The sequence below is a fragment of the Castor canadensis genome, chromosome 14, assembly GCF_047511655.1.
Source record: "Castor canadensis chromosome 14, mCasCan1.hap1v2, whole genome shotgun sequence".
Taxonomy (NCBI): domain Eukaryota; kingdom Metazoa; phylum Chordata; class Mammalia; order Rodentia; family Castoridae; genus Castor; species Castor canadensis.
In genome coordinates, this window is record NC_133399.1 from 57,106,320 (window position 1) to 57,132,710 (window position 26,391).

The 26,391-nt window shown below is 40.0% G+C and overlaps 1 protein-coding gene across 2 annotated transcripts in view; it reads right to left on the reverse strand.

Moving 5' to 3' along the window:
• Ido2 (indoleamine 2,3-dioxygenase 2) overlaps positions 1–15,868 on the reverse strand; it is a 51,005-nt gene extending 35,137 nt beyond the window's left edge. The window contains exons 1-2 of one of the 2 annotated variants that reach the window (XM_020182487.2): positions 15,668–15,868; positions 3,478–3,573 (exon numbers count right to left, since the gene is read on the reverse strand). In XM_020182487.2, coding sequence (XP_020038076.2) covers positions 3,478–3,573; positions 15,668–15,766 — 195 coding nt within the window. In that variant the 5' untranslated portion in view covers positions 15,767–15,868. The other variant, XM_074054615.1, reaches the window with a different exon arrangement.
• Positions 15,869–26,391: the final 10,523 nt, after the last annotated feature.

The window sequence follows — 26,391 nt, forward strand, 5'->3', positions numbered from 1 at the left end:
ATGGATGTCTTGGTTGCTTCAAGGTCTTTTATTTGGTGGTTATGAGTAAAGCTATTATAATATTCACATACAGGTCTTTCTATGAACATAAAATTTTAGTTTTTTATTTTACCCAGTCAAGTCAGTACTAAGTTTTTTTTTTACTGTTTGATATTACAGATAAATAGTCCTATGTAGTTTGTCTGTAACTAAACTAGTTTTCATTTTAACATTTCCTGGCTAAGCATTATTTTCTATCATCTTATTATGATAGAAAGTTTTTTATTTCATCAGTGTATTTATATTTATCCCTTATCCCACCTCCCAAATTGTGTTTCTGCTGTAAAAATCAAATGTTCATTAAGATCTGAAAATTGTCTTTTCTTTTTGTAATACTGGGGTTTGAACTCAGGGCCTGTACCTTCAGTCACTTCACCAGCCCTTTTTTGTGATGCATTTTTTTCAAGAGAGGGTCTCATGAACTATTTGCCTTAGCTGGTTTCAAACCATGACCCTCCTGATCTCTGCCTCCTGAGTAGCTATGCTTATAGGTGTGAGTAACTGGCGCTTGTCAAAAATTTTCAAGTTTTGCTTTTCCTGTATCCCTGTTAATCTCCTATGGGACTTTTATTACAAGGAATTGAGACTGTATTTTTCTTTTTCACATTCATTTTTCCAATGGTTTGTATTTCTTTGATTTTTGCCTTATGAAATTCTTTCACAATCAGTGTTTCACTGAATTTACTTGATTATTCTGAGCTTTTGTGTTTTCTTCTTTGCTTTCTAATAGTTCCTGTTACATACCAATTTTTGTTTAAAATATGAAGATGATATACTGGACATTAATCATAATTTTAAAAGCATATATCTCATCTTTGGTTATTTATTGGAGGCCATTGAATGCTCAGTAGTCTCCCCCTCCCCACATCTTTTTAAATTACTCATTAATTGTATATTTAGTAACTTCTGTTTGTCTATTCATATGAATGGATATCAATATTATCAAGATTAGTAAATAATGTGATTTGTCTTTTTTACATCTCCAGAGTAAAACTGAATTTCCTGCATGCTCCCTGTGAGCACATCTTTCTGGGAAATGTGAGTGGATGAGTCTAAGCCAATGAACAAGTTGTTCACAATGCAGATAGGCATGTAGGGTCTTTCAAGAGCAAGGTAGTGGCTTGGGTATACTGTAAGATCAAAACCTTCAACTACTCATTACGTGACTTTTCCAAGTAAAAGTTTCCAGAGTATTGACGTTTTATTCTATAGCTCTTGTGTGGTTCTAGAAATTCTTATATTAGCTGCATACAAGGGATTTGCAACTGATTCAACCTCAGTCTTTGGTGGTGAAACCTTCAAAGTGTTTTATCCAATTGAATGTTTTATAAGTAATTAAAAGTATAAAGAAGGAGCTGAGGGTATAGCCCAAGAGGTAGAGCACTTGTCTAGCAAACACAAGGCCCTGAGTTAAACCCCTATACCACCAAAAAAAAGAAAGTAGGGAGAAAAATCTAAGAGTCTAGTATTCGTTTCCTGTAGCTATCCTAACAAATTACTACAAATTGAGTGGCTTAGCAGAAAGTGATCCTCCCAGAGTTATGGGAAATAGGAGCCCCAAATTAGAATATCAACTGGGCTGATTTCTTTTGGAAACTGAAGGAGAACCTGTCCCATACTTTTCTCCTAGCTTCTGGCAGTGGACCGCAGCCTCTGTCATATTTCAGATTATAAATGCTCCATTTCAATATCTGCTTCCATTTCATGTGATGTTTCCCCCCTTGGACTCTGTGTCCAAATTTTTCTCTTCTTATAAGGACATCAGTCATATTGAATTTAGAAAGTACTGTAACACAGTATGACCTCATCTTAACCTGGTTACATCTGCAAAGGCCTTATTTCCAAATAAGGTCACCATTGCAAATTCTACATGGTTTTAGACTCTGGGGAGATGGTTTTGAACCCAGTACAACTGTTAAGAGACTGATGTCAATGCTGTACTATGAGGAACCTCAACTGAACAAATACAACCAGAGGAAAGCCTGGCACTGCATAGTTCACAAACTGAATTCTAACCCGACCTCATGCAACTGTCTCTTCTCTGCTTTCCTGCAATGGGGAGGGGCTCACAGGAACCTTCTTTTGCTTGGTTCAAGGCTTGGCATGGTGCTGTTCACTTATTTGTGGATCTCACATGCAATGTGCTTACCACAGCTCAAAAATCCTTCAAGACTTATGTTATCACATACCCTTTCCTCCGTCTTCAGGCAGTTACATTATTTTCTTTTTTTCTTCTTTCTTTGTATATTCCTTTGGGTCAATGAAATTTTTATACAATAAGCAAAGAAATTACTAGGTTCAGTTTGCCATCTTCACAGACATTGACGAATCTCTTATTTGTCTTTTACAGGGTTCGGATCTCATGCTTTGCACAGAGCAGAAATTCAATAACTGTTTTTAAATCAATTTGTAATTATAAACATTAAGTATGAACACATCAGGCCGGAGGTGTGGCTCAAGCAGTAGAGTGCCTGCTTTGCAAGCAGGAAGTCCTGAGTTCAAACCCCAGTCCCACCAAAAAAAGAATATGAACACATCCACAAAGAAGAGCTCTAAGGGTAGAAAGCTTTTGTCATGCCTGTGAAGTCATGTGGCTTGATACTGACAGATGGAGAAGAGAAGAAAGGAAGTAATAAATACACATTGAACAGCAGGCTCTTTCAAAAGTTAGTTTTCACAACAATACTGCCAGACCAGTACCCCCCATTTTTTAAAGAGGGAAGGGGGATTGCAAGATTAACGGTCAAGGTTTCATAGTTATTAACTGATAAAACCAAGATAAACGCAGCTCTTTCTGGATAAAAATCTTCGTTTTCCCCATTATACCTTCTTATTATCCCTTATGGGATAATTAAAGTTTTTCTGGGACCAAAGAGTTTCACTGTTCCTTGCATATTCTTAAGAAAAAATTGCTCATTTTATCACCCATTCTGCATCATATACACAAGTATATGTAAATGCTTATGTGATATTCACAGACTCATTTCTACAGAATTCATAGTCAACGAGTTTATAAATCAGAAATTTCCTTGGTTCAATTTCTCTGTAATACCAGTGACAAAGTCAGGACTGCCACTTGGAGGCAGCAGAGCACTGGCCATGTGATTTGTCCTTCCCAGGCTGCACATTTTCCATTGACTTATTTTCAATTCCCAGGCAGCTACTTTTTAAAACAAAACAAGTGGTGAGGACTTAATATGGATCAGGTATGTTTTGTGCAGGCCCTGGAAGCTTTAGGGAAACACAGGAGCAGGGAGGAGTTTCTCTGTTCTTAGGAAAAGGTTAAGCAGATTTGCTGACAATCTCAGTAGCAACAATCATCTTCCTAAGTCCACTGTCTCACTCCCTCAAGGCTGAGAGACAAAAGAGGTATGAACAGAAAAACAAGATGGCAGGAAGAGGCATAAGAGAACAGCATGAAGAATAAAAACGATATACCTTGTTCACATGAGCCCGAAGTTGGTGGCTTTCAATCAAGTGAGGAAGTTTGCTAGCAATTTCCATCCAAGGCCTGTAATGATCTGGAAGTTCTTTCTGCAATTAAAATAAAAAATCCCAATATTTTAGATGCCTCTTGAGAAGCAGGTTCTGAGAGTAATTGTTTTCAGATTTCAGATTTCAAGACAATTCAAGTCAACTCAGTTCAACAATCATTGGGAAATCATATGTTAGGTCTTTAGCTACTCAGTGTAGATATACAGATGACAAAAGTACAGGTCTTATTTTTGCAGGATCTAATAAAGGAGAAAAATGTAGTCAGATGGCTTCCAATAGTTTGCAAGCAAGTACAAGTGGTTAATTCTGTCAGCCATTGTGGAGAATTAAAGGGAAATATTCCCAGAAACATGACAGTTGAACCTAGTTTGGGAGCCTGAAAATGACTTTTCTCGGTGGAAACTAAAAACATGAAGGTAATATGGCAGAGAAAGAGAGAGCAAAGAAACAGATTTGTGTGCTCCCTGGGACTTCATGTGACTCAGAATGGCTAGAATATAAAGCTTGGGGGAAGGACTGGGAGGCAGGTAAGTCTAGACACTTTCATAAGTCTGCTTTGTGTAACACATACAGGAGTGGCAATGACACATACACGTAAGCAATGACAGCAGAACAGAAGGGTCATGTAGTCAAGATATATCTGGAAAATAAATCTAAAATTGATGTGACGATGACATTTGGAGAGTGGAAGCTTAAGGGAAGAAGATTACCAGCCCGAACAGCACCATTTGGTGGCCAGTGCTTTACTCAAGTAGAACATAGTCTGTGTTTCAGTGACCCCAACTCTGAGCTAGGGGATGGCAAGTCACATCAGTTTTTCTTGGAACCTAGCTCCTGTCACTTTTTCATCTAAGCTCTGTGACTGCTTTTGCTTCAGAGCAGGAGAGTTGTGTCTGAGGGTTACCCCAACAGAAACCATGTGACATGCAAAGCTTAATGTTTATTTGACTCTTCAGAACAGCATGCTAAACCCTAATCTAGCCTCTGTTTTCAGTGAGCAGCCTGTACAACTGAACGTCATGTCTCTGGGTCAGGAACAAGAGGAATGAAGGTGACTTACATGTTTGTGAACTTGAAGGAGGGCACCGGGCCTGCCGTAACTAACCCCAGTTGTCTCTCTCTGATGCTTTAACCATTTTTTTTCCTTCCGAGTCTCTCCTTCCTCCATCCCCATGGTCATGTTGGGAGTCCAGGAAGGACAGGGTCAATCAATAAACATCTTGGGACAAAAGCAGAAACTGGCCCTCATACAACAATGTCTTTTTCTTATGTGAACAGCTGCCACCTGACCACATATCCCAGCTGGGATGAGGATCAACTGGAGCATATGTTTGACCAGGACCACCTAATCACATATTCCTCTCACCCTGTCCCAGTGCCTTCTCCACTCAAACCTGAAATTTATGTCAATACCCAAAGATGATCTTGAGGTCATTGAATCCCTTTGTCTTCCCAAGGTGATCACATAAATTAGATCTCCTCTCTCTGCTTTTCACTGTTGCTCAGCTCTTTAATTGGCAATAGGGATAGATGGCTGAGCCTAGTCCCATTGAAATTCCCAGAGCTAGAACTTTTCACCCTAAAACTCTGGTTTCAATTTAGGTATCCATATGAATGAGTGAGAACACCAATTGAGATAGAAACACACCTGGAAGTCAAAGAGTGGGCATAAAGATAGGAAACTTATTTTTAAATTTATTGAGCTTAAGATATCTGTGGGCTGTACCAAGAAGTTTGAAGTTCAGGAGAAAAATAGTATTAGAAATATATTGCAGTAAAACCCCACATTGTAGTTAAAACCACAAGTGTGTAATGTCTTTCTGGAATTTTCTTCTTATTGAAATGAGAAGAAAGCCTAGATTAACACATAGGAAACAGTCATGAGACAGGAAGAAAAACTGAATATATGAATACAGATCAAAAAGAAGTTCTCGGGTTCAATAGGGAAAGAGCACATAGAAGTCAGACGTTAGAGGATTTTACAGAAGTAGTCGACAATCAAAGGATCCAGTACATCGTCAGAAAGTTCAAGTAAGACTGCTGCTTTTAGAAAATGATACAAAACAAGAAAGTGCAGATTAGTTTGTCTATTTTCTGGCATAGGAATTAAGGTCAAGGTACTGGAAGCAGGGTTCAAATGTTAATATGTTGAGGAAGTGAGAAAATGAGATAGCTTTTTTCTAGGGTGACATTAGCAAAGTGGGAATTTGGATTTAAGAAAGATCTCATTGGAAGAATAAGAAAGTTGAACGGCTATAGTTTGCTACTGCAAGAGGGAGAGAAGGAAGAGAAAGGGCAGAGGGGAGCAAATAAAGTAGCTGGAGGGAGGGAAGGAAGAGAGCAAGAGCCTCTCAAGTCTGGTCCTGAATGGTAGAAGGGGAAGACCTGGAGTCTGAAGTGCGCTTTCTGTTTCTCAGTGCCTTGGAGTGAAGATCAGGCTGTATGACTTGAGCAGGTGGTAGGAATTAAATGAGTAACACAGGGAAAGGAACAGGTAGTGAAACACAGGCAAACATGACCACTTAGGCGGTGAAGTTTGAAGCTATAAATTTGGGGGGGTAGAAATCCACAAGTTACCCGTAAACACTTGCTGGGGGTTGAATACCCCTCAGAGTCTACACTACTCCTGGGTTCCAGCTCTTAGTTAATGTGTAACCTGGGTGCACTAACATTCCATCTGTGTGCTCTGAACTTTATGAATTTCATTTAATCACCTTCCTTTTTTGGTCCTCAGGACAACCTGGATACCTTTTACTAACTTTCACAACAATTCAAATTATGCCAGATAGAATTATTGTATCTTTTTTTAAACAGGTACTTAAACTGCTTTTGCTGAAAAGCACTCACTCCTTATTTGGGCCCACAAATTAACTGAAAGCAAGAGAAAACCTTGGCATCCCTGCCTCCATTTTGTATCTGTCTGCTTTGAGCCATTCTCTCTGCAGCCATTTTGCATTACCTTGGTTCCAGGAAGGAAAGGACTGATGGATAACATCTTTATGACAAGGGACTGAAACTACCCCTAAGGAACAATAGAGCCTTCTCAGCACAGACCACCTGCCAGGCAATTATGACTCCCCCAGACAATTTCTCCAGAAGCTCTCCCAAAACCAGGACTAAGATAGTGACCCATTGGACCACACCTGTGACCAGGACTGTTTGATAATTATTCAGACTTTTCCTCCCTGCCCCCAGTTCTTTGTCTATTTAAACATACAGCTTACGTCTGCACACTACAGGTGGATGGAGATGAACTGAAGTGCTGTCTTCTTGTGGTATGCCCACGCCATGCACTAATTCATATGTTTATGAAAACAACTGAATATAGTAACAGGAACAGTGAGGTAGTGTACGTGATATTAATTCTGAAACAGGAAATCAAGGATTCAGAGACACAGGATTTCGCAGGCCCCTTAAAGACAAGAAGCAGGCCAGGCGCTAAGGTTCACACCTATAATTCTAGCTCCTCTTCAGGCAGAGATTGGAAAGATTGCAGTCTAAGGTCAGCCTGGCCAAAAAGTTAACAAAACTCCATCTCAAACAATAAGAACAATAAGCAGAGCATGACATTGAGCTCGACAGGAGGCATAAGTAGGAGAATTACAGTGCAGGCCATGGCCCCTGAGAGTGCGGCTCAAGTGGTAGAGCCCCTGCCTATCAATTCTGAGGCCCTGAGTTCAAATCCCAGTACTGTCAAAAAAGAAAAGCATCAGGTGTGGTTGCTTCATGCCTGTAATCCCAGATTCAGGAGGTTGAGGCCAGCTTGTATTACATTGCAAAGCCCTCTTTAAAAAAAAAAAGTTACAATTAAATTATCACTTCTGTCTTTCCTTCTTTGATGACTAGATAAGGAATCACATTCTGAGAGTTAATGAAAGCCTCCTGAATTTTAGCTTCCTGGTTTGCATGGAAATTCTTAAATAATTCATTCTTTAAAAATTAAGACTCTGGGTTGTGTATATTCTCTAATATGTCTACCTTTTCTTTTCCATTAACTTTCCAGAGGAATGTTACCCTTCTTTTCATCTTCTCTCTTTTCAAAGTCTAATGTTTGAACCCAGCATCAATCACAAACCCCCCAAGGCTGCCTGCTGAGTGGTCCCCCATCCTGCTGCATCGGCATCACCTGAAAGCTTGCTAGACATGCACATCCCTGAGCCCTGCCTGGATCACTGAACCCCACACTCTGGGGTGGAACCCAGCAGCAAGGTTCAGCAGACCCTGCAGATGATTCTGACACAAGTTGACAACCTGTGACATGGAGACCAAACCTTGCAAGTAATCCAGAGGGGAGAAAGCACTTAAAAGACATCTGAAAAATCACACCAGCTGATAATCATATTGAGAGTATGGGACCCAGAATGAGACAGAAATTCGTCTATACCTCTGACAACACCTAAGCTTTACTAATTTTCAATTTGTTATGTTTTGAAGATATGACTTGCATTATTCTATTTGCATTAAAATTCTGTAAATATTTTATTATTTATTAAACTAAGACAACCCTCCAAGAACTATACTCTCAGGCATGATGATTAAAAAATCTAATTGATGCAAACGGCAGGACTGTCCCCTGCTCTGATTGTATGACCTTGAAGACCTGTTGAATTTCTGCCCTTCCCTACCCCTGTTTAGCTTTGAGGACTGGATGCATGTAGGCCAGAAGTCCTCATCAGGGGGGCTAGTCCAGACGGTTGGATATAGGATGGCTGCCAGAGTGACCACTAAACAACCTCTAAGTCAGTGTAAGCCCATCTGCACTCTCACAGACACTGCCAGCACCATGACAATTGACATTTGCTCTGAAGACCACCAGAAAGAACCCTAAAAGGAACGAAAAGATGGGTTGCCCAAATTCCAGAAAAGCTCCAACCATCCCCAGAAAATCCATCAGAATTCCTTCCCTTCACTAGCCTATCCTCTTCCTCATTTCTTTTATACTATATCTGTAACCTCTGCTCCTCTACTCGGTCAAGAGTCTATCTTCCATTTCTCTTATTCTTAGCCAAGAATTGGTTCCACAATTCCAAGAGGGAAAAAGGACCAACTTTGGGGTCCAAGTCAGTAACAGGGCATTCAAAAAGCATGAAGTCTATACAGTATAAAATTTAAAATATCTTAATTTTCATCTTCCTGTCTAACAGTGATGACTTGTGTTTCTTGTGTGGTTTCCTTGACATGTTATATGGTTTGTACATCACCTGGCTAATTATCCATTTTCTACCATTTTACTTTTTAAACTTACCTTTCTGAGATTGTTAATGAGTTGGAAAATCTTATCATATGTGTTGGTCATCGCAGTTTTATGTATGTGTTTGAAAAAGTAGTTCCTAATAGAGTAATCAAATGAACTGAAATTTCATTCATTCCTCTGGGTTTTAAATCATGCATAGAAAATTCACCTAATCCCAACACCATTTCTTTTAAAGAATTTCTGGTTTTACTGCTGTTGCTTAAGTCTTTAACCCATCTGCCTTTGTGTTATGCATGCTACAAGTTAAGGCATACTGTCTTATCATTTCCATATTGAAGTAGAGGAAGTGAAAGCCCAGAGAGGTTAGTGACCAGGTCAAAACTCCTCTGATTCAAAGTTCAGGGAACTTTCCAATACCTCTCTAGAATAAACATGCAGAGGACAGCGGGGATGGGTGGGGGTAGAAGACTGGTGCAAAAGTTGGGGAACTTGGAAAAGCTTTCCATGTTTTTCTTCCCTAATTCTAACAAATCAGAAGGCTCAGAAACGGATTGGAAAGGAATAATAATAATAATAATAATATAATTATAATATAATTATAATAATAATAATTATATTATATATATAATTATTTAATATATATTATATAATTATATAATTATATAAGTATATAATTATATAATATATATATAATTATATAATTATATAATATAATAATAATATATAATAATAATAATAATAAATTGGCATTTCTTTTTTTCTTTTTCTTTCCTTTATATTTGATTTTATTATTCTGAGACAGGATCTCACGATGTAGCCCAGGCTGGCCTGGAACTCCAGATTCTCCTGCCTCAGTCTCACGTCTGTGATCACAGATTTGCACAACCTGGCATTCTTTCATTTATAGGAAAAATTTCCTGTTGTCTACCAGTCCTTTTTGCTAGATTTTTGCATAAAAAAAACTTTTACAATCGGTTTTATTTTTTTTCCCTGTAGTTTGGTTTTTGAGACAAGGTCTCGCTAGGTAGATCAGGTTATCTCTGAACTCAGTCTATTCCAGGCTGGCCTGAAACTCAACAATCCTCTCACCCCAGCCTCCCAAGTGCTGGGATTGCAAGTTTGTGCCCCTGTGCTCAACTCAATAAATATTTACGTTTTTGACTCATACAAGAATAGAATATATGTTAAAATATATTTAGCTTATTAATGCTGAAATCAGCAGGATGGTGAAGTTGGTTTAAAGAGCACTTGAGAAACTGAGTGTTTACTGTCTTTTGAGAAAAGCATGTTGAAATACATTCCAGGTGAAATACACAGTCAAATAACAGTACCATAGACCAGCACAATTACAACATAGGGGTTATGTTTTCTACTCACTAAAAATTAAGTGCACGTCAGAAACCTGCAAGTAACTTCAAATAGGGGCCCCAACCAATAATAAATAGCACATAAACCAAGGGAGGCCCATCCCTAGAGGAGAAATAATCTTAAAATGAGACTGGAGGCCATTAACACAATTATAACCTAAAGGAGAAGAGATTTTTGCATGTGTGTAGTACTGGGATTTGAACTCAGGGCCTCATGCTTGCTAGGCAGGCACTCTACCACTTGAGTCACTCCACCAGCCGAAGATTTTTAAAAATGTGTTTTACAGAAACAGCAAAGACTTTTTCAGATTGATTCTTGCTTAAGTTACCTAAAACATGGACTAAGAAAAATAATACAAGGAAAGTTAAAAATAAAAGTTTGAACAAAAATTAAACAGGCAAATTTCAGCAGACAAGTTGGGTGATTGAAGGGGCTAGCTCCTGAACCACAGGTGACACTAAATGCCCAGGAAAAGCCAGGTGAGTAGCATGGGGCCATTAAGGAGCCAGTCAAACATTGGATTTTGATCTAAAGAGAGTTTTTAAAGAGAAGTCATGGTTGGTTTCCACTGTAAAAAAGTGACTACACTGTCTGCTCTACACAGAATGTTTTATAGCTGGGCGAGAATGAAGACAAAGAAACAAGGTAAGAAGCTGTAAGTAGTCCATGGTGTCCACACAGTGTCCTGCAGTAGTGTGGACATGGAGAAAGGTGTCAGCTACGACACACATCCCAGAGACAGAGTTGAATTCAGTGCCAGATGGATTATTTCTAAATGATCCAGGAGGAGCAGGTGAAAGAAGACTTCAGTTTATACAGGGTACAGTGTGAGTACTTTCTATGTATTTATTGCTATTATCATTATTATTTGTCACAAGGAGACTCTAACAAGAATTAAGAAAAACAGTTTGAAGGAAATATAAGACAATGACAGCAATAATTTTTTTTTTCAGTACCAGGATTAGTCTTGTGCTTGTGCATGCTACCCTTTCAGCCACACTTGAATCTTTTTGTCTTTTAATTTGTTTTTCAGATAGGGTCTCATACTACCTTTCCTAGGCTGGCCTGAGACTTCAGTTCTCCTACCTCCACCTCTCAAGTAGCTGAGACTATAGACGTGAACCACCACACCTAACTTATTGGTTGAGATGGAGTCTTAACAAATTTTTACCCAGGTTGGCCTTTAACCTGGATCTTTCTGTCTCTGCCTTTCAGGTAACTGGAATTACAGGCCTGATCCACCATCCCTAGCTCATGAATAAATTTTGCTAGTACATTGGAAATTTTCAATTGGATCCTCATTTGGGGAATTGTGAAAGATCAAATTCTTGTCTAAAAGTAGGAAACCTCAACAGACAAATAAATATGTAGGAGATAGAAAATGTACTTTAAAACTTTGCACCTGGCCTGGGAGCATGGCTTAAGTTCCTCACACAGGGCCTTGCACATACGAGGCCAGTGCCCTACCCCTCCCTGACCATTTTATATTTTGCATTCTCACTCTTCCTGTCTTTTTCTTTCACACCTGTAAGATCAGGTTTGGGATTCTTGGGTTGCTTCGGCACCTTCACTCTATATCTTTTCTTCCCACTTCCTGTAATAGTGGGTTGAGTGGTACCCTCTCCCACCACCTGTGAATGTGAGCAAGAAAGTTTCCAAATAAGGAAAAGGATCATCCTGGATTAGCTTGGGTCTTTTTTTTTTTTAATTTTTATTTTTTTATTATTCATATGTGCATACAATGTTTGGGTCATTTCTCCCCCTGCCCCTACCCCCTCCCTTACCACCCACTACGCCCCTCCCTCTTCCCCCACCCAGCCCTCTCCCTCTTCCCCCACCCCCTCAATACCCGGCAGAAACTATTTTGCCCTTATTTCTAATCTTGTTGTAGAGAGAGTATAAGCAATAATAGGAAGGAACAAGGGGTTTTGCTGGTTGAGATAAGGATAGCTATACAGGGCATTGACTCACATTGATTTCCTGTGCGTGGGTGTTACTTTCTAGGTGAATTCTTCTTGATCTCACCTTTTAGCTTGGGTCTTAAATGCAATGACTAATGTCCTCATAAGAGAAACACAGATAGGAGAGGAAAAGATGCAGACAAGATGTCCCTAAGGAGGTGAGGACACAGGGTGGAGGGATGCTGCCAGTGCCACGGAGCACCTGCAGCCCCCACGGCCCAAAAACGTCAGGAAGGATCCTCCCCAGGGTCTTCGGACGAAGTCTGTGCCTGCAGCAATAATCTGTGACTTCTGACCTGCAGAATTCCAGGAAGTAAGTTTTCTGTTGTTTTAAGCCACAAGACTGTGGTAATGTGTTACGGTTGCCCTGGAAACTACCACATTCCCCAAGCTTCCTGTTGATGGAAAATATCAGACCTGCATGGGTTCCCATCCTGAGTTTTTCATCCACTTTCAAGATCTGTCGGGTCACCCTCCTCCAGAAGTCTTTACAGCTCAGCTAGTTGAACATACTTTGGTTCCTTAATACCGGTACAAAAATCCATACTTCACGCATTACATTCCCCTTCGTCCAAACACATTCTAAAAACATCATCTATGTTAACCATTCTGACATCAGACATCTGTGTCTCATCTCTACCATGGCAGCATCAATGTGTCACGTCCCTTTCAGCACCGCCAGGCATGCCCTAGAGACTATCAGAGGTGCAATCATTTTTCAGGACAGTATTTGAACTCTTCCTATCTGGGTTTTCTGTCTGAAAATCATAGCCTGCCATGGCAATTTTCTATTTTTTTTTCTAATCAGCTGGAATCCAATGCTTCTATTTAGTGCTTTGCATTTCTACAGGACAGTGTGTGTGTGTGTGTGTGTGTGTTTATTTTTCCTGAGTGGTTGATTGATCACATTAAAGTTCCTCAAATTGTCTTTTCTTCTATCTCAATGGTGCATGAAAAACCAACTCCATCTCCTGCCCCAAATCCAGAATATTTTCTTAATCATTATATTGACCACGTTTTCTTCAGAGACTTTCAAGTGAAAAACTCAAAGACAATCTGGAAGAGATGGTTACAGGACACCCTTGAGGCCAGCTGACAGAAGGAATGGTCCCCCAATACTTGCTCTTGACCTAAAGGAAAACAAAGCCTGGCTCTGCCCTTGAGCCCAGGCACTGAGCTGACCTGGCTCTTTGTAGTTGGTGACCATGATCGATTGCAAAAATGCTGTCTGGTGGGGCTGGTGACTGAGTCTCCCTGACGGTGGAGCAACTTGGGGCCAATTCTGATGACAAGCCCTTTCCTCTCCTTCTTCTCAGAAAAGGAGATGTGTAAAATCCTCACATGAATGAAAAAAAACTAAAACTGAAACCAAGATTCGTGTTTTGAGAGATCTGGGAACTAGAACTCTCCTCAAGTAGAATCAGGAATTTTTTAATTTGAGCTCAGCGCTCGGAAGTTCTTCTGAAGAGCCAAACCACAACAGAGATTGCGTATGGCCAGAATGCCACAGGACTTGATGTTACTACTTCTCATCTGGTTCTGACATTTGTTTAAAAATGAAAAAAAGAATCAAAGATGGGAACTCCACTGCCGTAGCCCAGGGGAACTCTACCATTGTGACCCAACCCGATGTTTACCTGTGATATTGTTTATCCTCAGCTCTGTGCACATGCTCAACAGGAGCCTAGTGATCTATTAAACCTGCCTCCTGTGCCCTAGGGAGGGTGGGAATAATCTTGAATCAAGTCATATGCACAGCATGGAGTAGGCTTTTGTCTTTGTTTTTTAAGACAGGTTCTCACTATGTAGCCCAGGCTGGCCTGGAACTCATCTTACCTCTGCCTCCTGAGTGCTGGGATTATCAGCTTGTGCTGGTCCAGAGTTTTTAATGAGGTCTAGATTAAGGGGTCAGGAAGACTGGCTTCTAGTCCTTCCACAGGCGTTCACATCCATGCTCCTTAGCAAGACTCCATCGAATAGATGTGAAAACTGAGGACCAGGCCATGTTAGTGACTCAAGGTCACAGGAGCTAGTAAGCTGCAAATCAGGGTGGATGACTAAACAGTTTTGTCCAGGACTTTCCTGGCTTAGCACTGAGAGTGCTGCATCTCAGGGTCTGATCAGCACAGAGCAAATAGAGACAGACAGTTGGTCATCCCAGTGTCAGTGTCAGGAAACACAGTGCAGTTCTCAGGACTGCACTGTATCCCACCTTGCTCCCTGGAGTCACTACATCAATGCCAAAGGACCTGGAGATCTGTGAGCTGATCTCACAGCTGGGAGCTCTCTATGGTTAACACTCAGAAGTAAAGAATCCACAGGGCGTGGTAGCTTGGAGCTGTTCATGCCAGCCATTAGGAGGCTCAGGCAGGAGGATCACGAGTTCAAGGCCAGTCTGGGTAATATATAGTGAGTTTCAGGCCTGCCTCAGGTATATAGTGAAACTCCATTTAAAAGAACAAAACAAAACAAAAATCAGAGTAGGTATTCAACAAAAGGTCTTTGAGTTCTAAACCATTTCTAAATCACAGGTAGATAGCAAATTAGACTGGGGCAGAGAGTTTGTTCTAATACAAAATTACAATAGTTACAACATCAGGGACCTCAGTGGCCTTGATCCTTATTTATGATGTAATAGAAAACAAATGTCAAGAGTCTTCAGCATTAGCTCTCTTTGCCAGTAATATGACTTTGGTGGGGTCACTTCCTCTGGTCTTCAGTGAGCCCAAATGCAAAAAAGGGGATTGGGGCCAGATGTCTTCTAAGGACTCCTAAAATTTTGGTGTTCACTGCATCAGACCACATTTAACTAGAACAGTATTCAGGGCTAGATGCTAAAACAAGAATTGCATGATAAGTTATATGCCAAGTAGAATCATACAGGTACTATTTGTCTTCAAAATTCCTTCCTCATCTCAGAAATTCCCGATAACATCTAATCCCTTTTGCCAGCCCTGAAATTACCAGATTTCCCTCTTGTTCTCTTTTCTTTCCTCCAGCAAAGAGATAAGTTAATTCATATCAACGTGTTAAGACTGGAGGTGTGGCTCAAGCATTAGAGCACCCGCTTTTACAAAGTCTTGATTTCAAAACCCAGTCCCATCAAAAAAACAAAAAAAAGAGAGAGATCTGGCTTTAACATGCTACCAGTAGCCATGGAGAGCTGTTTAGGAGTCAGCCCTCCTAGAGGGGTTTATATCACAAACGCATCTCCAATGCAAAGGAGCGAGTCCATAGCAGAGAAATTCCACTTATTTTATGTTTAGGAAACCTTCCATGGGGGTAGAATGTACCTTGAAAATGAGGCTCTATACATTTATCTTGGTCTTTTTCCTGCTAACTACAGATTTGCTTACAATTTTCCCAGCCTCACTGACCTCTGTTTGAAGAAAAACATGGCAGTAGAACTTTCCGTCTGAATGTCCTCTGGATAGCTGACACTTCTCTGTTGTTGGTAATCCACTCTATAGTTTTTGTAGCATCTTCCTCAGGTTAATGTGCTGGTATTTATATTTTATCTCTCTCAATAACCGCATAAGTTTAGAAAACAAACACATAAGCCAGAATCTCAAGACACCTATTCTGACCAGGTGCAAGGCTTTCTCCTTACCAGAGGATTCGGAAGAAGAAAGCCGTACTCTTCAGAAACGTGATATCTTCCTAAAGACAACAGCGGTGCAGCCTTTAAAGTCTGTCTGTGAGACTCCATAATTTTGTTTGAAGTGTCCACTGAAGCTGCCACTGAGGAAACACTTCAAAACTGTACCTTTTAGTTGAAATTAGTTGTGCAGTGTCTCAGCAGGGGGACAGAACCTTGTCCTGAGGTTGAATTCCAAGCTGCTACCAGCTTGCTCAGAGACAAGGTTGAGTAAACAATTTAAGACTGCTGATGAAAACAAACAGGCAACCAAAACCATCTCCAAGAAAACCCTTCCTTTCCTTTCTCATTCCTGGAATATGAGAAGATTGCCTTTAAACTCAGAGACAAATATGTTCAGTTTTGTAAAAGAGGAAAATGAGCTAGACTTTTGGTTCTGGGTGATCAAACCTATATCCAGATGGGAATCTGGTCCATGATGAATTTGAGAACTGAGACAAATTATACAAAAGGAGTGATGTTGGTGGTGGAACCCAGGTCCTTGCTCTACCACCGAGCTACATCCACAGGCTTTGGATTTTTGAAACAGAGTCTCACTATATATCTTAGGCTATCCTCAACTCAACTCAAGATCCTCCTGCCTCAGCCTCCTGAATGCTGGGATTCCCAGCATGCACCACACCTTACACACACACAAAAAATTTTGTAATAGTAGAAGTTATATTGGTGGTTGGTAGAATGAGAAGAAGAATTACAACAGCATATTAGAACCTCTGAAAGGTTTGGTATGTATTTTGAACAACATAGTCTAAGATTATGATGGCTTAATTTATTTTAAGAGATAACATTTTTTGAAAATTTTAATCACATATTCACATATATATATTTGTATATAACATACATACATATAAACAAATAAGGTGATGGAGACCAGCAAACTTGAAAAGAGCCTAACCAGATCATTTGATTCAACCCTTTATATTTTTAATGGACATATAATAATTGTGCCCAACCCTTTCCTTTTTTTTTAAACACCTTTTAAGAACCCACCATTGAGACTGGTAGTGGTAGAGTGCCTGCTTATCAGTGTGAAACCCTGAGTTCAAACCTGTCTCTGGTGACTTGACTTATGAAGTAGGCGCAGCAGTATCACGTCACAGATCAGCAAACTGAGGCACACACGTGACGCCCCCTGTCCAGTATCGCTCTTCTGCGACTAACAGAGTGAGGACTGGAGCTAACCTGTCTGACTGCCAGGCCATTGCTCTGTTCACTAGGGCAGGCCGACTGTCACAGGACCATTGTAGTTGGACTTCACTTTGAGAAGTTCCTGAGCAATGGTTTCACATCGCAGACCTGCACAAGGGAAGTTCTGACGGCCTGGCCTGCTGCTCAGTGGACCCTGAACTTAAGTCTGTGTTTATTTGGAAGCTAGTTAATCCATACGTAATCTCTCTCCCTTCCTCTCTCTAAAATAAATATAAAATCTAACAGCAGGGAGTGCCAGGATAATATAACATAATGGTCCTCATGGAGATTTCTCTTCTGAAGGTTGTGTACCAAAAGCAGTGTAATGTATTTATGGTTCATTGTGAGACACCTAAGAGCCTCTCTCAACTATCCACTAACCCTCAGTCCAAATCCAACGAACTGTGGAGTTCAGTTTCTTATGGCTTCAAAATGCAATTTCTCAGTCTTTATATGCTTAGTTGTCATTTGTTCTCCCCTTCAGTCTTAGATGAAAAGGTGGCCCTATTATATTTTTATATTTATATTATAATGTTGTTTTTATCTGTTCTCTCTGTATTTATTCAAGAATGTGCTATAACATTGTAAAACCATAAACTCATAAAATAAAAGAACTGAAAAGTACACTACAGAATAAATGATACAGTTCAACAACCTCATCAAACATATGATTAACCCAAGATTTATAGGAATGACAGGGTTTCTGGGAAATGACTATTCAACATCACCCTTCGAATTGGAATCAAAATTGGGCTGTAGTCCTGACTCCATGCAGTTTGGTGCCAATGCTTCCCATTGTTAACTCAGGATGCCTGGAGCATGAGTCTGTTCTGTCATGTGTTATGTAAGTGGCTTATGATTCCAAATCTTTATTTTCACATCTACAGGAAGTAGTAATGCTTATTTCAGAGACATTGTGTATTATGTGATGAATAAATAAGAAATTGTAAGGGAAACACCTAACATTTTGTCAAGTTCTTTTCACTTCATTCTGGAGATTTTTTCTTAATATTATATAGTTCTCAGTTTCTTTTTATTGTGCTATTTCAGTCACTGACTGGCTCCATTTAATGTTTCAGCTCTGAACATCTAGTTATTTGTTGTTTATTATGTCTTTCCCTACCTCCATGTTTTTGTGCATTTCCATCTGATCTTAACCATCGACTCTATACACAGGTTCCTGTCTGCACATTCAGGCTTGACCTTTCTTGCTCCCAAGTCCAGACTCATGTTACTTGGAGGTCTGTGAAAATCTCTGGTCATGCCACAATTACTTTCAAGAGCTCCTCACTGACTATGAAATAAAGTGCACATTTTGGACCAGGCCTGTGGCTTTACTTTTAGCTGTTCACGGACCTGTGCTCAAGCCATTAAAAAGTGTTTTGCTGTTCCAGAAACAGCCAGTGCTTGCCTTCCCACCGTTGTCTCATTGTTTACACTATTTCCTGTTTCCCAAATACTTTCTGATCATTTCCATCTCTGAACTCACTTATCTTTTAAGGTACATCTCAAATGCTAATACTTACATGGACTTTTTTCACAATTGTTTCCTTACTGCAAATTCTGTAATCAGCTTGTCCCTCTTTTGCATCTCATGTGAATACTACCTGCTTTGATCACTACTGATGTTTTCACCTCCTCTTTCCATTTAGATGGTAAGATCCTAAGGACAGAACCCGTATCTAACCCAGCTTTGTGTTTTCCTTTAGTGTCTGACACTAAAGAAATGTTTATTGAATGAATGCTTTCTCATTCTCATTATGGACTTGAAATTTCTGGATCCAGGGTATTCATGTCAGATAGAACTTTGTGCTGGTCTATGATGCACCATTTTAGTCTCAGCCCCAGAGACTTATCCTGGAGTAGGGAACACCCCTTGCAAGAAGCACTGCCCGGACTCTTTCTTATTTACCCAGAGGAAGTCAGTTGATATAGTTGTGCCCAGAATGTCCTCCCCTGAAGGTAGGTCTGAGAGTTTCAGTCCTGGGTTCCATACTCAACTTTCCTGCAACTCATACAGTAAAGATTTCATTTTTTTAGATGCGGTATTTGGGCCTTTTACATATGGACATATGGGTATTTAGAAAATGAGGAAGATGTTCACAATTGAAATTCTTAGGGTATCACTCACATACTGATTGATAACAACATCAGACTTCTTTAGTTTTAGTTTCTAGGTTGATAAAGTACTAAATCTAAATGGTCAAAACCCAGCAACCCAACCCGTACTGAGAGTGCTCTTGTCCATCTATCTCATTAATTACTTCTTTGTTCCTTTTTTCAATGGGGACTTTGTATTCTCTTCTTGATCAATGGTCTGGCATCTGGCATGGCTGTCTACATTTTTTTAACTCTTTTCTTAAAATTGCCTGTGACAATTATTCCTCCTTGTTTTATTGCACTTAAAAAATAATAGCTAACCACCCTGATTTTTCTTCCTCTGAGTCCTGTGGTAAGCGCCCGCGTGGAGGATCTCACTGAACTCTCACTGCAGCCCTATCAGTGCTCATCAATCCCATCACTCAAGTGGGGGCACTGCAGACAGAAAGTTACATCACAGCCAGATACCATTGTCATGCTGCTCATGAGCGATAAAACCAGGTCTGAAGTACAGATAATCTGATTGAATACCCCTATTCCAAGCCTATAGAGGCATAGCTCGCCTTCCCTGGTTATTCTCTCTCTTTTTCCAGCTACAGTTTATTATCGATCGTCTCTATAGTACAGGCTGACTTCCCTCTCTTCTCTTGCCCTAGGATATCTCATCCAAAGACAGTCTTCTTCTATAGGCTGCTAACATATTGCTTCCAGTTGTATCTCTACTGAACTCCAGACCCATATATCCTCCCATCTGCTAGACAGAGATTTCATGTGAAATATCTTAACTTACGAAGCATTTACAAAGTGACTTCCAGCAAGGCAGGGACAAAGATGTAAAATCCACAGCTAGTGGCTGTGAATGACTGAAGGTCTTGAGCAGAAAACTCACTGTCTAGTGACAGCTAAGCTGCAGTTATTGTTCACTTGCATAACAAGAACAGAGTTCATCTTCCATGCCTTAGTAAACAACAATATCATTGGGAGGTGCTCAGTAATGAATGAAAATATAAGTCCCCTTGTTCATTATTATTAGGAATTTTAAGTCACTGACAGAAAAGTTGCTAAGCTTCTGCCATCAAGAGCTTGTGTAATTGCCCATAGCTGACCAGTTAGACACCCTAAAGTCATCTCTCCATTAGAGCCACATCTAACAGAGCACTGTCTTGCCATTTCTACTGCCTCTATATTGCTAGTATTTCTCTTTATTTCCAATCCACTGTTGTGTTCTAAGTTCTTATCATTGACTGTTGAGGTGCTATGTCATAATAGCCATCTGCGAACACATAACTGATCTCTCTGTCTCAAGTCTAATGTGGTATTTTCCAACCACTTCAGATGTAGATTACTTATTCAGGCTCCTAATTCATCACCCTATCTTTATAGTTACTCCCCATTATTTACTTAAATATGCATTTTTTAAAAAGTTGCAGCTATTCATTTAATTGCTATTCAAATATAATAAAGCTATTTCTTTGCTTAAAATCCTTTCCTTTGTTTTCAGGATAAATCAAAATGACTTCATCACCTGTCCTTTGAAGTCAATCATGGTTTAGCTTCCCCAACCTACCCAGCATGATTTACTTATCAACACTCATATCACCCTTCAGTCATGTTGTAGGGGAAACTACAAAATATCATGTCTATACCACTGAGGCTTGCACAGCCGTCTTTCTCCTCTTGCCGTTTTATAATCTTTCTTTCTTATTTGCATATGTATCATTTGCCCTTTAAAAGGCATCTCCACTCTGATCTCATGTAGGAAAGTAGTCAATTTTTGCACCCATCTTTTTCAGCACTATCCTCCCCTTCCTGATTTTGCCCTTGGAAAGCTCCCTCTTCCCTCTGTCGCCCTCTGCTGTACACTGCTATACCTGCTGCCTCTGTTCACATAGCCCTACTCCAAACGTGCTGATAGGATTCACTTGTCCAGTCTACTGAGGGTGGGTAGCTCTATCCCTGTTATCTACTCAGATATTTGCCTGCTACGTGATCATGGAGCAAACGTGATGAAGGCAGAGATTCGACGGTATACAGGGTCTGGTGTAACCCCATTTATGAAGCAATCCACTCAATTAACATCGTATTCACATTCTTCTTTTAGCAGACAATATTGTAAATAGGTTGCTAAGTACTATGACGTAAAAGTGGAACACTGGCAACATATTCGTGGGGAACTGACCAATCAGCAAGTGGAATAACACACACATTGACACAGGTGGAGCCATAATCACTCTGTATAGGCAAATGTAACAGGTTTTGAAAGAGCATTTTTAAAAACCTGTGGGAACAGAGTTGAGAGAGAATTCCTTACAGTTCAGGTTTTCAGTTGGGGTTTGGTTCTCAAACAGGAATAGGCAGGTGGGTCATTCATCAGCCAGGTTATGCCCAGGCCCCAGTGCTCTGAACACCCGTGGAGATTTAGAGGGTCTGGGTTGTGTGCTCCTCAAAACTATTTTCTTCAAAAGATAGGTTATTTTAGAATTTTCCCTCCTACAACCCTTTCAAAACTTAAAACAAAAATAAGAAAAATAGTTCCTTTTATGACTTAACTGATAGGATTATTGAAAGTAAGCAATGACATCAAGTGAAAACACTTTGAACTTTTAAAACATTTAACTGTATAAAACAGTTATGACTCCAAAATCATTCCATGTACAACCTGGAAAAGATAAATACTGTTCTATTTTTCAACACACATTGACCTTTGTTGTTTTAATAGTTATGTAATAGTTAACTTAGCCTATCAATTAATTTTCTTTATGGGTGAAATTTGCAGATCATCCATGTGTTTGAATCATGGAGTTGGAAGTTGTCTTTAAAATGATCTATATTGCTGATAATTTTAGACATACAAAACAGACCAGAGAGGTTAATGGAATCATCTAGTGTAATAGAGCAATTTTCTTTTTGGTAGACTATTTTTAGAACAATTTCAGGTTCACAACAAAATTAGCCAAAAAATATAGAGTTCCCAGATAGTCTGTTTCCGAAATGCACAGCCTTTCCTGGTACCAGCATTTCTCACTGGAGTACTTCACTCGTTAGAACTAGTGAGCCTACATTAACACAACATTGTCACCCGAAGCCCATAGCTTCCATTAGGGTGACTCCTTCCTTCCTTCCTTCTTTCGTTCCTTCTTTCTTTCTTTCCTTCCTTCCTTCCTTCCTTCCTTCCTTCCTTCCTTCCTTCCTTCCCTCCCTCCTTCCTTCCTTTCTTCTTTCTCCCTCTCTCTCTCCCTCCATTCCTTTCTCACTCTCTCTGCCTGTCTCTCTCTCACCTTTCTTTTTTGACAGTACTGAACTCAGAGCTTTGCACTTGCTAGACGAGTGCTCTATCACCCCAGCCATGCCTCCAGCCCTTTTTACTATGATTATTGGAAATGGGGTCTTGTTTTTTTGCCCAGGCTGACATGGACAATGATCCTCTTATTTTAAGCTGCCCGTTCCACTGAGATGACAGGCACGCACCATCGTGCCTGGCTTTTCTCTGTTGAAATGAGATCTCTCAAACTTTTTGGTCCTGGCTGGACTGAAACCAAGATCCTCGTGAGCCCAGCCTCCTGCATAATAGGGTGATGAGTGCACACCAGCACACTCAACTGTTGGGTGTGATGGAGTTCCAATGAACTTTGACTGGACTGGCCTCCAACCATGATTCTCCCAGTCTCTGCCTCCCAAATAGCTAGAATTATAGGTGTTAACCATAGGCACCAGGTTTAGGGTTCACTCATGGTGTTGCACATTCTATGGACTTTGACAAATGTATAATGGCCATGAATTCACTATCTATAGGGTCATATGGCATAGTTTCAATGCAATAAAATCCCTCTGTGCTGTTTATCCCGTCCTTGTCCCTAACCCCCGGTAACCACTGATCTTTTTTCAGTTTTGGTAGGTTTACCTTCTCTAGAATATTACATATAGTTGGAGCCATACAGTATGCAGGCTTTTCAGATTGGCTTCTTCAGCTTACTAATATGCATTTAAGGTTCCTTTATGTCCTTTCAAAGTTTGATAGTTCATTTATTTTTAGTGCTGAATAATATTCTGTTGTTAGTACTACCACAATTTATTCATCCATTCACCTACTGAATAGCATCTTGGTTTCTTCTAAGTTTAGAGCAATTATGAATAAAATTGCTATAAACATCCATGTGTACACTTTGTGAGGACATAAAATTTTCATCTTCTTTAGGAATATGTTTTCATCTTTGATTTTAAGAGTATGATTTCATCTTCTTCCAGGAGTATAATTGGAGCATGGTAAGGTAAGAGTATATATTTTTTTCTTTCTTTTTTTCTGGAACTGGGGTTTTTAACTCAGGTCCTCATGCTTGCTAGGCAGGTGGTCTACCACTTGAGCCATTCCACCAGCCCTATTTTGTGTTGGGTGTTTTTGAGATAGGGTCTCATGAACTATTTCCTAGCAGCTGAGTTAGAACTGTGATCTTCTTGATCTCTGCCTCCCAAATACCTGGGGCTATAGGCATAAGCCACTGGAGCCCAGCTTAGTTTCCTAAGAAATTGCCAAACTTTCTTCCAAAGTCCCTATAGAGAATACACACACACACACAAACACACACACACAGTCTTGTTGTATAGCCTAAACTAGCCTCCAACTCACTAGGTAGTCCAAGCTGGCCTCAAATTTTATCCTACAGCCTCAGCCTCCTGGGTAATGGACCACCACATTCAGGCAAAAAGGTTAATTTTAATTTAATAAAGTGCAGTGCATTATTTATTTCCTAGATTGTGCCTTTGGTCTTGTGTTTTAAAAGATCACCTAGATTTTCTCTCTAGGAATTTTAAGGTCATAGCAGTTTTTGAAAATGAATTTATTAGGATATTATTTTAAGTAATTATTTAATGAAATACATCAAAAATAAAGTACTTTATTATATTTTGTAAAATGTATTTGTAGAAGTATTTTCCAGAAACTCTGCTACAAGAAATGTAAAACTAATACACATTTTCATAAATGCTACTTGTAATGAAAAAAGTTATTTAAATATTCACAAACTAGTAACTTACTTGACAGGTACGAAAATGATAAAAGCACAAATTTAGCGCACACGTTATATTTTGACTTTTACTAAACTGTTCATTAAGATTATATGAATGCAATAATTTTGTAGGCTGTTTTAAAGGCAGAGTCATATTGCTCACCTATTTTACTTTTTTTGACCATTAAATTGGAAGGACTGGAGTTTCCTTATGCATTGTTCCCACATTAAAAAGTAAATGTTTTGTTGTAGCTCAAAATTCCCTTTTAGAAATACTTACTGAAATAGAAGTTTATGTTAAGTAACTTAATCACTTTCCTTCACTGTAAGGAACAGTTACTTATTAATTACATGAATACTTAAATAGAGTTATAGTCAGTGACAACCTGGATTCGGGTTAGAAAACATGACAGGGATAGAAGAAAGATACTGTAAGAAGGATGTTTTCTATTTAATGTAAACTAGTGATGTGCTGGAATTCTCAGCCTGTTCCACGCTTAGGTAGAAATCAAAGACAAGAACTCAAACAACAATCAAAGGAATTTTATTTGCAGAGAAGCGATAGAAAAGGCAAAACGGAGAGGTGTGCGGCAAGACCTGGAATCCAGTAGTCCTGAGTCGAGTTGGACTTTAGGTTTTATACTTTTTTATTGCCAGTGGGAGGAGTATGTTTCTGCACAAAGATTTTGGCGTGAACAGGTGTCTCTTGGGAAGGAGACGGGGCTCTTCTCCCTCTGGCTAATTGCTATCTTTGGGGAACATGTGGGCCTCCTGCTGTCAGCCCTTCAATCCCCCCACTCACTGATTGCCCTAACTGTTGTTAGGAATAGGGACAATGAAGTCTATTCAGTGACTGCTTCCCACTGACAGGGGGCGATGAAGGGGCCCGCAGTATCAGGGCTGACCACAAGGGCGGTTGTCAAGAGGACCATGATACTAGGTTGTCCTCGTTTCCATCAGCATCTGTAGTTTGATGGATTCTAGGTGAGAGGAAACAAACTTGACAAGTAAGTTTAGAATGCAAGGCCCAAACACAAGCAAGAGAATAATGGCAACTATAGGCCCCAGAAAGGGTAGGAACCATGTCCTGGAGGAGAGCCAGGATTTTATCTGGTCCCATACCTGTGTGGATGTCTGAGTTTTAAGGGACTGTTCTCAGAGCTACTTAGCCTGTTGGAGGATGTAGTCTGCACGTTTCTCTACAATGCCTGAAGTGTTTATATGTGCAATAGGAAGTATTGGCGATGGCACACCCCTCTTTGGTTGGCCAAAAGAAAATCTAGGGCCAGACAGTAATCTATTACCATACAGGCAAGAGATGACAAAGATCTTTGCATGTCTTAATGTCAAGGCCTACCTGGTCTGAGGTGTTCTCTACTACTTTGGTTAGGTTTTTTGCAGTTACTTGGTTGGTGATCACCCATAGCATATTCCAGGTAGGGCTTCAGTCAATGCTGTTTCCCTAAAACCATTAGAGTAACCACTTTCTTATTCCTATGGGAAGTTATTCCTGACTTTTGGGAAAATTTAGTCTGTTGTACTGTGGTATTATTCCAAAAAGAGATATGCTCAGGATTGGGTTTAAATTGGGCATTTGCCCAATTGCCCAATTTCCTCAAACATGATTTGGGTGTAGACATGGCAGTCCCCATATCTGGTCCTTTTTTTTGTGACTTTCCCACAAAGAGATATCCTTCCTCAAGGCAAAAATCTCTTGTGTGTTTTCAGCCAGGGCCTGAGAGGTGTCTCCTGGAAACAAGTAGATGGAGACATTAAGGCTGCTAGTGAAAGATGGAGGCACAGGGCATGGCAAGGTAGAGTTCTACAGTTTTTTTAACCCTCTTGTGTGCTAAGGTACATTTGTGATGACCAGTAACAAGTATGTAATAAGAGCTTTTACCAGTGAGCTTTGAGGACTTGATCAGATTGGAGACGAGGCTCCCATTAGAAGCACTAGCCCTAAGCACATTGGGACTCACAAAAGTGGAGTCCTTGGAGTTATTCTCACAGCACCAGCTGGTTGCTAAATGATAGTCTCTTTTAAGGGTGGTGAAGTTGAGTATGCCCTTTCTTTGGGGTTTAGGCTGTAGGCCCCTTATTGATAATTTATGTGATGAATGACAAACTGGTGTACAGCTGTATAGGACAGAGATGTTAAACATCCAAATTTGCGTCTGAGAAATGAACCCAAGCCAAGAGTGAGACATAGTAAGTTGGTTCTTTCATGGAACCCCTGTAAGAGGAACCATGGCATAGGAGAAGTTATCTGGCCTGAATAACAAAGAAGGGAAGGGACCCCGCGTAAAATTTAATAGGACCCATGCCAGCAGATGAGCGGCTGTCGGTCACTCATAGCAAACCCAGCAGTCTGTAGTGGGGATTTTG